Here is a 14,158-nt window from a genome sequence, read left to right as displayed (position 1 = left end):
TCTCAAAAGGCGGAAAGAAAACAAGCAGGTCATGTGACTTTGTGCGCGTGACCACCATTGACGTCTGTGCTGGTAACAGTAGACGGTGTGCGTTTCTACAGTTTGCACAGTTATTGCAGTTCTAATTTCTTTCCAGAGGACAGGTATGTGGGGTCGTTTCGTGTCTCTCCAAGCGGTTTTGCTCAGTTTCGTTAGGTATTCAGTATTCACCTCGTATAGCTTATAATCAACACGGAGCAAACTCGCGCTAGTTAGCTTGCACGTTAGTGTTCATTGATGTTTACAAACTTAACCTTGCGTCATTTTCTTGTTTGTTTTAACGAACATCGGGTGTATTAAGTGTTTTGTTCCTATTGCCAACAGAATTGAATGACACGTGAGAAGACTAGCCACCATGGCTGATGTGAGTATACTATTGCTGCATTCAGGGCCGGACTGGGAGTTATTTTCAGCCCTGGAGTTTCATGGCTCAGACCGGCCCACTTCAGTTTACAGTGTTTTAATGAAGATGTATATTTCATATGTATCAATGTATCAATCTAAAATAGATTAAACATTCGAATAAGTAACCAACGTCAATAGAGTAGATGCCACGGACTTCCGGGTTTCACACATCAGCGCCGTTTCCTGCCACTGTTGGCCGAGTTCCAACACCCCCACCACCACCACCACCAACAACAACAACAACAACAAGGGCATCTCCGCTGGAACGCGCAACCGAGGGACACAGACGGAATCGCAAGTACATAGAAGCGGCCCACACGTTGCAAACCGGAAATGGAAACAAAGCTGATGTGTGAAAACCCGGAAGTCGGAAGTCCAGCCTCCTCCGGGGCATATTTTGTTATGTTGTATAAGATCAATAATTAAATTAACTTACTCAATCACAATCAGTAAAACTGAGCAATTATGAAAACATAAAGTCAAATGTTTTGAAGAAATTGATTTGACCACCTGTCATATTCTCTAAGCATAAAGCCTAAAGGTACAAGACAAATGAGATATTTTTTAAGAGCTCAAATAATAAACTGCAATCACACTTAAACTTCCTTTTGCTGGAATGTGCTTGAATTACTATTAGCAAGGACAGGGTTTACAAAATTAGGTACAAAATGCAGAAGTTAGTTTTGTTTTATTAATTTTTTCCTTTCGGACACATTATTATAAGTTACATCGATCACATCATATCATTTGCAACATTGACATCCAAAAGAATGGCTGACGGGTAGAAGCCATGGCTTATTAGTAACCCGTCCCCATCAATTCTTACTATTCGCATCAGTCATATACATTAATTATAAAAGTCATTGATTCATATCGGAGACAGAGTGAGCAGAGAGCTCACGGCCGTCACGGGAGAGAGAGAGAAAGCGTGATGCTTGCTTCAAAAATGCATATGATCCATTCTGCACAAAATAGTGGCCAAACGGTCCATAATTCAGGCCAACCAAAACGATAAAATGCAGGCCACTCCAAGTTAGTCACTGTGGATCTGGCTCGGTCTCTACCAGAAGCACTTTAATTGCTGCTTTTGAAACAAACTTGCGGGCTGAAATAAACAGCGCCCCCTGGCAGCCAACCGGGAAAAATCCCGCTGCTTCCGCTTTGTCAGTCCGTGCCTGGCTGCATTCGAGGATGGTCGGAAGTCAGATATATCTGAGGTGTATTTTTCCAGTTCCGACCTGAAAGTGTTCAAAGCTGAAGTAAACAACCAAAATGGCGGATAGTGATAAATAGTTTTTTATTTTGGTCCTCAAAACTCATTTTGACCTTCAGCAAACTTACCTTCTCGCATTTTTGCTTAATTTATTGCATTTATCTTATTTCATAAGCATTCCATACAGTTAAGTCGTTCACCGTATAATTTTATTCAGAGCGATAGCGGCATACTGACACGTACGTATGTTGTGTTACGTGAAGTTGTGTTGAATATTTATAAATGAAGAAAGCTACCTAGTTTTATATTTGAGTTTAAGGGGGCATTCCCGTACACACTTTCTGGTTTGAAGTCAGAAAAGTCTGACTTCCAACCATTCTCGAATGCAGCATATTTCCAGCTTCGTATGTGGTTCTTATGCTGCATTTGAGGGTGTTTGGAAGTCAGACTTTTACAACTTCAAACCAGAAAGTGTTTACGGGAACTCGGAAATCCCAGTTGCGAAGTCGGGGGAAAAAAGGACCCCGACTTCACCGATGGACTACAAGTGATGTCACTCTACAATGGCGACCCGCTTGGACACACAGATCGTGAATGGTAAAGCACAATTTTCTCAAATATAAAACTAGATAGCTTTCTTCATTCATAAATATTCGAGATAACGTCACGTAACACAACGTATGTGACAGTATGCCGCTATCTCCCTGCATGAAATTATAATATACTAATAATAAAACCAACAAACATTTATTTTAAAGATATAATTTATTCAAAAATAATTCCTGTGCAAAATGTTCAGATAACAACAATGTACAGTATACTGATTCTAAATCAGTTTTAACATAAATTTAACAGTCATAGTTTGTGCTTAAATACCACAATTAAGTAGTTGTTAGTTATTGTAAACCACCCATCCAGCATTCTGCCACGTGCAAAATTACAACTCACAAAAACATTTGAATGTAACAGAACATAAGAAGAATAGCTTTTAGTAATCTCGAAGACAAAACTCGATTTCACGATTTAGCATATTTTCAACAATTCGATTTTTAAAATGACAATGTATCGAATTTATTGCCCAGCCCAACAGTGATGTGGTTTTAAAATGAGATGTGCGTCGATTATGTCTATAGCAACTCTGGACAAAATGGTACATTGGGAGCATTGTGAAGCTGGTCTTAAATTAAATTTCCAATGGAATTGATATGTTCTGAATTTAACTTGCCTTAAGCAGTAGGAGTCTTTGCAAGCAAATTTGAAAAACAACCAATTCCATTAATTCTCGGTAGACTGTGTCTGTAGCATTGTTATACGTACAGTATGTCATCAGTTTTCAGGATTTTAAACGGCCAATGTTTCAAGGCCACAAACGCAATGGCTACCTAGTTTGCTCTGCGGTATAAGTGTAAATCGCCATCTGGCACTTTGAGTTTCTACCTTACTTGCTGTTTTTCACTTGATTGTTCTGAAGTCGGTATTTTTTTCAAATAAATATTTACTATAATTTTGACTTTACTACTTGATTAGCATAAGTTAGTGATAAAAGTTCCTAGTAAGCATACAAATTTGTGTACGTTTCTGAGACATAGGAAATGTAAAAAAAAACATTATTATTTTTTTATGTCTTTATCTAACATTTTTCTTTTACAGGATTTAAAAAGATACCTGTACAAACAGTTGCAAAGGTATGTATAAATTATGATGTAAAATTATTTTGTTACTGTATATAGTTAAAGTTGATCATTAGGTGAAGACATTTGTAAAAACAGTGGAGCCTCGGTCCACAAACTTATTTGTTCGAAAACTTGTCTGCCATCCATGATGTTTGCAATTTTCCCTAAGCTAAAATGAATGGAAATATAACTAATCCGTTCTATGCCAGAGTTGCCAGACTGCTCTAATAGCAAAATCAGATTTACTCTTTACTTGTGTCTGAGGTATACTGAGAGCTAATTTAGAGATAACAACAAAAAAAAGATGAGTAAAAAATAATTATGTGAATTACATGACAGACGGGGCAAACAACACAGCATGTGTGTTTTGCATGGATGATGTGTTTGTTGTCAACTGAATATTTGTCAAAGTTTATTCTAACCAATTCATTTGTAAACGGTTTGTTCATGAGCTGAGATTCCACTGCAGGGTTCTACATTAACATTAGCCCATGGCCACTATGTGACTGGGCCAGTAGACATTTCTTAAATAAATACAATGGAAGTCAGCACATTATTGCTTTTTAAATATTTAATATTCAATATTTTGAGTTTAATTCATTTGATCAGTCATGATTGATCTTTTACCGCGCTGGGCCCATTTTTGTGTCTGCTTAAATCCTTCCATAAGGAATGGCTTGAATAAGATATAAAACATAAAAAGCTAAATGCCAAATATTCTATTCGATTTTATACATGCAAAAATGGTAACTACACAGAATTTATTAAAGGCTTAAATAATATAGCATGAAAATAATCATTGAACGTTATCATTAGTGATGCACCGAATTTCCGGTCACCAAAAATGTTTGGCTGAAAATGTCTCTTTTTAAATTAAAGCCGAAAGAATATGGTCGAAATAGGATGTTGTGGTGACGCAAGCAAAAAAAACGCTGCAAGCGTCTGTTTTAATTAAACAGCGAATGCGGGGGTGATTGTCCGCCTCTCTTCTCGCTTGCTTTTAACCATGTGAATTTGCACCGGTCGGTCGGAGCAGCTCCCCGGGGTCATTGCGCACACGGAGTAGAGGGGCGTCGACTCGCTTGGTGTACAACATTTAAGCGGGTCGAAAAAAGACAGAACTGCCGTGTACTGCAGTACAGGTGAGCCACTCTTTCTACTGCAGCGCCTTCCCTTTTTATTTTTAAGAAACACTCCGGGTGATAACAGACCTGTACAGGACGCTGTGTGTGACTTTGCAGTCCGTTCCTGGAGCCGATTAGCTGGTGCGAACAAATATATTTATTTTTAAACTTTGGCGAGTGCGACGCACCTTGTCCCGCCGCACGCATCCGTGCCTGCCTGTGCGATGCAGAAAATGCTCAACTCTCGTTTGGTGTTAAATGTACCATTAGCCAACATTTTGGTATGGGCACATTTCAATTGATATTGTGCTTTGTTAAAATGTCAGTGCTAAATAAATATTTTATGATGATATCATAATTTTAATTAATTATAATAAATGCAATGATAGTAAAAATTGGCAGAATTTATTTCGGTTTTCAGCCAAGCATTTTTCATTTTCGGTTTCGGACAAACATTTTCATATTTCGGTGCATCCCTAGTTATCATACGTGTATTATGTCATGACTATAGAGGGCCAGTGCCAGTTCTGGCGGGGGGCTACCACAACATGTCTTAAAAGACTTATGCTAAGTTCAGACCAACAGTGGGAGAGGCGTATCCGGCGGTGCAATTGCGTTGTAGTCAATGGACTAAGCACAGGGAGGGCGCGATCGCGTGCTGGGCTTGGGACGTCTCCGGCGAGCATTTCGCTACTTCGCCCATTTCGTCACCGTTGGCTGAATTTAACTTTTGGCGCCACGGCGTCAGCGACAGCCAATCGGTGTCAAGATAGTCCACGTCACAGACAAAACACAGGAAGTGTTTTTTTGCAAAGCATGTAGCATAGCACAGGGCTTAAAGTACTCCGGCACGGTGCCGGATTTCCGGCGTAAGAGCCACCAGCGCAATGACAAATCCAGCAAAGTAAAAGGTTTACATGTGGGGAATATTGGACACGTCTGGCAAAACACCGCCAATGTGGAGAGAAGGCCAACTTCAAAATAAACCTTTTCATACAAAGTAATATGTGGAGCGCAATGCCAAGAAACGCTTTTATTTTGAAGTTTTTCCTGGGAGCTTTTTGCCAGTCGCGGCGCAACGGATGACTTGACTCGTCCTTCGGAATGTTGCTGTTGCCTGCCGTTGTTATTGCTGCATAAACTATTGCAAGCAAAGTCAACAAAACAACTTCGTACAGAAATCACGTTTGATCGCCAATTAAGGGCACTAAAGGAAGAATTAATTACCCTGACATTGTCTTGCACGGTGCCTGTTGCCAGTGTTTCGGGCGTCTACAGTGTTAGCGTGCTAACGGGTACTAGCGGCTTTAGCTATCTGACTACTTTTCAAAGGCAGTCTAATCGACAGGATGATTTGCACACTTTGATGCTGACAGCCGGCAACAGTTGTTTAATAAACCGTGCTCACTCAATTGTGCAGTTGACGGTCGGTTCTGACGTGTACTTTGTCTCACAGACTAAAAACTGCTCAACTCGGAATTTCATTTTTGACAAAGTGCTGTACATGAAGTAAAAAACAGTCATGGAATAAAAACGGTAAAACAAAAATAACATCAAATAAATTAATAATTATATTAAGTGGGTAAATGAATAAATCAATAAAATAACACAAGTAGGTACGTAAATAAAATAAATAAATTAATAACAAAAATACAGCAGGCACCATAAAACATTGAAACAATGATGAGTCTCATGCCAAGCCAAACGCCAAAGAACAAAAGCCGCGTTTCCACCGCAGGAACTTTGCGGTAAATTTACGGGGCCAGCCCCGTATGTGCGCATCTCCACTGCAGGAGCCTTTCCAACCGGGCTACATTTATAGGAACTTACGGGGACCAGCGGAGGTCCTACTCGAGGGTAGGTACTCCGCCGGCCGCCCGATAAACTCCCGATCGGGCCTTCGTACCAATTGGCTAAAAATTATTTACTATAAAAAATTCTTACCTTCATGCGCGACGATGATGCATTCTCGGCTTAAGTCTCTTCCACCAAAACAATTCTCTTAATAATCCTTCGTTCCACTCTACTGTTTTTCAAATTCTTCATCTAGACGCCGTCTCCTCTCACTCAAACCATCCAGCCACGCCAACTACATAAAAAAAGCAGAAAAAAACGGCAACCGCCAAAGTTTTTCTCTTTCCTCCTTGTTTTGATTTTTGCGGCGCCGTTCTTGGGTGAAGTCAAAGAAACCGTCGCAAGGTGATTACGTGTCGATCGAAACTCGTGACTTGCGAGTCAGCCTTTTCAAATTCTTCATCTAAACGCCTTCTCCTCTCACTCAAACCATCCATCCACGCCAAGTACATAAAATGAGAGGCAGAGAAAAACAGCAACCACTTAAAAGTTTTTCTCTTTCCTCGTGATTTTCGTCGCGCGGTGCTTGGGTGACGAAACCAACGCATAGCGTTTACGTGTCAATCGAAACTCATGACGTCGCGAAATGGGTCGTACTCCACAGTGGAGACACCGCCACAAGCGAGAGGACCATTCCTGTGAAAGTCCCTACCCCCTCCCCATACCCGTACGTCCTGTGGCGGAAACGTGGCTAAAGATGTGTTTTAAGAGTGGGTAGAGAGGGAGGTTGCCTAATATTTAACGGAAGGTTCCATTGAGAATCCATTTGGAGAGATCTCTCTAAAATTTCCCTAACTTTCTAGAGGAAAATAATGTGCTGTTAAGCACAATTTAAATTTAAGTAAAAAAAATAAAAAATAAGGTTGATTATCTAGAAATTAAAGTTGGTCGATCATTAGTAAGTGGAAATATATTATTAATGTCTTCTTTACTCATAATTGTTCTTTCACTACCCGGAAATGTTATTTTTGTCCAAATACTTGAATACCAAAGTATTCGATAGCTGCTGCACTAGAGGGGACTGCAACCCGCAGTGCTATACTGTACTTATACATAATATAAATGGATAATGAAAGAGAGGACCTGACGCTTGGGGAGTTTCCCAAATGCCCAGTCCACGGCGACAAATCGAATAGTAATGGCTTGTTGTCCGTCGAACAACGAATCAGCACGTTGGACACTGCACCACCGGTCTCCGGAAAAAGTTCAGGCTCAGGAATTTTTTTTACTTAAAGCCCTGCATAGCAATGGATGATAGCTTGATCGTCGCGGTTTGCAGGCACAAGGAGCTGTACGACACGGCGATCTATGCGTACCGGGACTGGGCCAAAAAGTAGATTGCTTAGAGGAACTAGTGTGGTGGTCGGCTTATCTGGTGAGTTTGTTTGTTTAATTGTTTAAAGTATTAAGCAAGCTAGCAATGCTACACTTAAGTTAGCACCACTTACCGAAGCAGAAATTCCTCCTTTTCCTCTGTTGTGGTGCTGAGCAAAACAAATTCCATTGAGAACCCCTCAAACAAACGCGCGCGAGACCAGCTTAGCGTCGCAATATTTATGGTTCGATCTGAACGTAGCATTAAACCCTGCACTGTACCCCGCAAACAAAAGCGCGAGACCAGCTTAGCGTCGCAATATTTATGGTTCGGTGTGAACGTAGCATTAAACCCTGCACTGTAATCTGTTTTTGTGCTTTCGTGCAGTGTTGAAGGTCTTCACGCAATTGTGGTCACAGACAGAGATGGAGTTCCTGTTGTTAAAGGTATTGAAGCAATATGGTACCATTTGGACACTGTTTTATAATGGGCCAAAATTAGGAATCTGTGTGTTACTTAAAGGGGAAGTACTGATTGATGTCCTGTACTTCAGGGAGTTTATTTTGAAGCGTATCATAAAAAGGAAAAGGCGAATTTTGGCTATGGCAAGACCTGATGCAAGTCACACGTTTTGACCAGATATTACGTCACATGTACGTTTATAGTCCCAAAGCAATGTTGGACGATAAAGTAAGGTATGTTTGGGGGGGGACGAAACAGAAATCTATTTGGAATTAATTAAAGAACCGAATAGTAATGCAGCTTTACATGGAAAACAGTAAAGAAACGCTACGATTGATCAAAAATTACAAAAGCAAACTCGTACGACGTCATCGCACGGCACAGTTTCTTCCTGTTCTTCTTCTTCTTCTTTTAAATTACTGGTGGACCCCATCACTATGGTGTATACCGCCACCAACAGTGGCAGAGTCTTATCTCAATACTCGCAAAAGAAGAACAGCTGGAAACGGGCGTAAGTCGCATGTCCGTTTTGCGCATTTTCCCAATATTCGCCTACAAATTTTGAAACATTTGGATGGAAACCTGACTATGGTGAGTGTGACGGGTTGTTCGTCTGTGTGTGCCCTGCGGTTGGCTGGCATTCACCCTTGTGAGGATAAAATCTGCTCAACTTGGAATTTCTCAGATAATGGATGCATGAATTTCTTTGAAATTCAATTCTACTAACTGCAATTTGAATTGCAATTGCATATATCTATCAGATTTCTAATATTAGCTGTGCTGTTGTTTTTGTGTGTGTGTTATTTTTAATTCCTTGGGTTTAGTTGAACTTTTATTAGTTTTAGTAAGTACAGGTAACATTTGATTGCGGTTATTGTTGCTAAAGGCGACAAGACTAATTATTAAATCCAAAGATTGCCTTACTTTTTTCTCCCATCTTTACATGCTACAGTGTGTAGCAGCGCATGTTCTACCTTATGTGATAGAGATAATATATTCCTACATTCTTCCTGCAGTTGCCAATGACAACGCACCAGTCCATGCACTGAGACCAGGCTTCCTGTCCACGTTTGCTCTGGCAACAGATCAAGGCAGCAAGCTGGGCCTCTCCAAAAACAAGAGTATTATCTGCTACTACAACAGCTACCAGGTCAAACTGCAGACAGCATTTAAATATTGTTTAGCTTAGGCATTACATGATCAGGATTTTTGAAGCCAATCACTGATCGCCGATCAGAGAGTTAAGAAAAAACATCCGATCACCGAACCGATATGAAGATGGAGCAATGCGTCTATTTAAATAACTTGTTAATTGACTGTATGTTAAAAACAAAATTGGCTTTATGCGATCAGTTTTAGGATCAATCAGCGAGTTTGAAAAATGATACTCGATCTCCAATTCAATCAGAAGATGGAGAAATATATCTATTTAAACTTTTCTATTGCTATTATATAATTTTTTACAGTAGCCTATTATATTATTATTATATTTATAGTATATAATTATTAGTGCTGTCAGGTGTTAAAAAAAAATCTAATTAATTACATATTTGTAATTAATGAATCGATTTGTATCTAATATCTGCTAAAGGTCCCCAAATAAAGAATTTGAGTTCTAGGAAATTCTTTTTTACACAAGGTACAAACCACTGCGTTCTTCTTAACTCATTCAAACCCTAAAAAGTGTAAATACGTTTTTTTTATATTTTTTCTTTCACGCCCACAAAAATATGTATACAGTTTTTATGTTTACTTATGCAAGAGCATACAGAAAGCTTGGATGCAGCTTCTGACAGGAAGAGGTAGCTTAAAGCATTGGTAGTTATAGCAAAAAAACGGCCATCAGGTGGCAGCAGAGTATAAGGGTCAGCCAGGGCCATGTTGCAACAAGATCTTTTTCCCAGTATTTTCAACAGGAATGTGAATAATGATGAAACTTAGCTATATTCTAATGCTAAATGTTGCAAAACTTTCCTGCGGGGTCTAAAAAAGTTTAAAATTTAGAAACTTAATTTTTAGGCCTTAAATGTCTTTAAAAACACCCATATTTTTATAGCAGGCCTAAAATGTAATATACCCCAAGTCTTAAATTCTTATATCTGCTCCATCCATTTTGAGAACTTTCTGTAGGGAAAAAAATGTGCCTGTTGCGTTGTTGTTTTTACTGTCTGCGTACTGAAAAAGTCAACACCAAAAGCAAAGTGTGGCATTTGAGGTGGTGCGTTTGTATATTAGTCAATATATTTCGGACAGGCGGGTAGTTTGTAGCGGTTAGCTAAGCTACATAGTTACATTCGGATCAAGGCAGATGAAAGCCTTCGATCGCCGCAAATAGTTTTCAATTGGGTCTGTGCCTGTAGCGGACATTGAGTTCGATGATCTGTGCAGCATTCTCAGCAATTAGTCTTGTATTTTTTTTATTCACTTGGATTCGAAGTTAGCACATAACACTATCCCTTCACTTCGTGGCTTTCTTCTTCGGCTGTCTATGAAGTACGTCCTTATGTGGGTGCAACTCAGTGAGCCACCAAGTGTTCAGTCGGACACACTACAGTTTGTATGGAGAACGGTTAAATGGGAGCTACTCTGGCACACTGTTGTATTTAATTTAATTATTTGCACAATGTGACTTTTATAGCCACTAGATATTTTACTTTTATTTTATTTATGTATTTAGTTTATAAAATGTATTGTACAGGGTGTCTGGACATCAATAAAAATACAAATGGCCCTAGAAAATTGATCAATAAATGTGATGAAATCAACACTTTAATATATACTATACAATGTTTTACAGTTATGTTTTACTAATTGTGAATTACTTGATCTCTTATTAGGAATCATTACATTATTATCTTATTTTTTTCTCTCTTATTACAGCTATCTTTTTTGTTTTTGTTTTTTCTTTTGCCAAGTGGTGCCATGCTTGCAATGATGTGTGACAAGTTCTGGTGATGTGCTGTGTTGTCGTCATCCTCAAAAACAATGTTTGTTCAATAATGGACATTGCATCATCAAAGAAAGAAAGCAATTTTCAACACTCGAGATTGGAGAATCCTTTGTAAAATAAATAAATAAATAATACACACTTTGGAATGATTAATAGTAATGATTTTCTGAAAAAAAAAAGTTAAATTGACCAAATTCTGATAGAGGTATCGGTACAAGGCTAGCGATATACAGGGCCAGTGCTGGTTCTGGCAGGGCCACCACCCAAAAAGGCTTAACCCTTAGCTGCATTAGCTAAAGCAGTATTGCACCACGACCACTTGATTACAATGTTGCAACTTTTTTTTTCTGAGAGGAGTTTTGCCATAGTGCAAGTGGCTGCGATAAGTGAAGCAAAACAAAGCCCCTCTTTCCGGTGTACACTCCGTGCCTGTGTACACTCCACTCCGGCAGTGAAACGCTAGTGAGTAAAGTGAGACGAAACGCTCCCTCGCTATTCGTGGTAATGTAGCATTATAATTAGGTGACTCAATGTCTCGACTACCGCATACTGTGCCTTTCAAGTTTTCATCTCCACCGAGTTTATGCAGTTAGTCAGAATGGGGACTGTCAGCGTGTTTCCGTAAAATGGGTAAGTGTTAGTTTAACAAGAATTGGCTTAAACATTTTCTAGCTGGTTGGAAGAGGTAGCAGGCGATAGGCACTCGGCTTGTTGTCTAAAAAATAACTTGGTGATTCCTGCAAGAACCCTGGGAAACAAATAGAAATGTACGTTTTCTTTCTGATGAAAGAGGAGACTCAAATTTTTCTGTTGGTAGGTTCCATGTTTTTATAGCAATAGAACACAATATTCTGTGGGCCTTGCAAAATCTGTCAAAATCCAGTAAAACAGCCAGGAGTGAAGGTGGTTGCTTCAGTGAAAATGGCTTGGAGTGAAAGAGTTAATAGTCCCATCTTTGTTCTTATTCTAAATAAACTTGGCGTTCAAAGGTCCAAGTAAGCTTGCCTCGGTCTCCTGTGTCGCCCTGCTTTTGACTAATGGCGCAAGCATTTGAAATTTGCCATTAGGAAGTGACATGCCACTGCAGCCTACGGGTCACTTAATGGGCCAAATTTCAAATGCTTGCGCAGATTTCACTTCACATTCATAGAACCTAACTGAATAAATCCACAGGCGTCATTAGCATCCATAAGGCAAGGGTCATTGTTGAGTTGTCCAAAAGGGCAGCCAACTGCCCGATTGGTATTGAAATTAGAAAAGCCAAAAGGTAGACCTGATCACACCTGTGTTTGTATGTTAATCCCAAACTATCTAAAACACTTGGAGGCAGTTATTGCCTCATTTGCAAATAAATGGTGGGACTAATCCAGCCACTGGGCTGCCCTTTGGGTATTCTATGTAGAAAAGTCAAATGGCTCGGCTGTGGGACTTCTAGCGGTAATTATGTTCATTTTTATACGTGTTAATTTGTAGCATTAATTAATATAATTAACTCATTCATTCAAAGATTAGAGTCTCTTCTTCCATCAGGAAAAAAGTATCTTTCTATCTGTTTCCGTTTTGCAGCAATTAGCATTAGAATATAGCTAAGTTTCATCATTATTCACAAACCTGTTGAAAACATTGGGGAAAAAGAAAGAGGCCTGGCTGATCTCTTATACTCTGCTGTCACCTGCTGGCCGTTTTTTGTAATAACTACCATTGCTTTAAGCGACCTCTTCAGGTCAGAAGCTGCATCAAAGCCGTCTGTATGCTCTAGCATAAAAAAAACATTAAAAAAAAATACATTTTTGGGAGTGAAGGACTAAGTATTAAAAAACGTATTTATACGTTGGGTTTGAATGAGTTAACGCGTTAAACTAACAGTCCTAGTATTTATACAGTCTCACCTCTGCCATAGCAATAATCCACATAATTGACGGCCATTGAAATGCATCAGAGAAAAAATACACTCTCAAGATTAGGAAAATAAAATAAAAACACAGAAAAACATTTAATTTGAGCCCCTAATATGACAAGCCGAAAAGAAAAGAAGATCCTAAACATGCATTGTTTACAAATATTTTAGCGTTCTCCTATAAGGAATCAAGTTAAAGACATTTCACCCAAAAAAGAAGCCATCTCCTTTTCTGATGTCCTCGTAGATTATGGTCTGACATGTTTGGTGTCTCTGTGTTCAACAGATTGTGCAGTTCAACCGCTTACCTCTTGTCATCAGTTTCATTGCTAGCAGCAGTGCCAACACAGGTAAACAACAGTTAAGCTTCTCTTGTGCAGTTTATTGATCAAGTTTTTGCCTCTTGCAGTGAGATGTGATTCTCCTGTTGTTTTCTCAGGTCTCATCATGAGTTTGGAAAAGGAGTTGGCTCCACTAATAAATGAGCTGAGGCAGGTAGTAGAAGTGACATAAAGTTCGTTTCACCATCAAAGCCTCAGGGATTCGCTGAGGGCAAAACCCTCCCGTGCCGTGTTGTTTGCATCTTACACTCACTTTAATCACAATTTAACACTTTGTGCTGTGTTGGAATCAATGTTTTATGTTTTCATCTGATACTGGAAGTCTGAATAAATGCTTGATTTTAATACATACAAAGATAACTGTTTTTTTCCCCCTTTTGAAGGATTTGATGCACAGTTTAAAGTGTTGTGGTGCTCTGAAGCAAAAATATATACAGTATGTGTTTTTAGTTAAACTAGCTTATAATTATGGAGGGAAAAAACTGCCCAAATTAAAAATAAATTACTAAATAAATAAAAGTAAAAAATAAATACAAAACAAGATTTAAAAAAATACAAATAAATGTAGAAATAAATGTGAAAATAAATAAAATTAAATATCAAGTCAATAAATAAAAACGCTCTGCTCTCACATTTATTTATTTCATGCTGCAGATGATCTGTCAGGTCAAACTGTTATTCTAATGAGGGGGCGGCCCTAAGCGTGTCTTTGGTTGGGTTCCGCTGTTGCAAACTGCCTTTCAGTGGTCGAGTGAGCGGGTCGGCGAACAAGGAAGTCTTGCCGGCTTGCATGGAGAGCTTTAGCAATGGATGACTCTCGCAGTTGGGTATTCACCCGTCTGGTTGGTGACGAAGGAGCAGGAGTAGGCAAGTTCAATCCTAGAG

The 14,158-nt window shown here is 39.2% G+C and overlaps 1 protein-coding gene across 1 annotated transcript; it reads left to right on the top strand.

Moving 5' to 3' along the window:
• The first annotated feature begins 14 nt into the window (after window positions 1–14).
• Window positions 15–13,650, top strand: lamtor3 (late endosomal/lysosomal adaptor, MAPK and MTOR activator 3). Its single transcript, XM_086095632.1, has 7 exons — window positions 15–143; window positions 364–403; window positions 3,308–3,342; window positions 8,011–8,069; window positions 9,102–9,235; window positions 13,219–13,282; window positions 13,372–13,650. Exons 2-7 carry the CDS (start codon window positions 395–397, stop codon window positions 13,443–13,445), a joined length of 375 nt encoding a protein of 124 aa, XP_085951758.1. The 5' UTR covers window positions 15–143; window positions 364–394; the 3' UTR covers window positions 13,446–13,650.
• Window positions 13,651–14,158: the final 508 nt, after the last annotated feature.

This window comes from Leptonotus elevatus, chromosome 14 (assembly GCF_054856555.1).
Source record: "Leptonotus elevatus isolate MCC_2025b chromosome 14, RoL_Lele_1.0, whole genome shotgun sequence".
NCBI lineage: Eukaryota > Metazoa > Chordata > Actinopteri > Syngnathiformes > Syngnathidae > Leptonotus > Leptonotus elevatus.
This window is presented reverse-complemented; position numbering and strand designations above follow the sequence as displayed.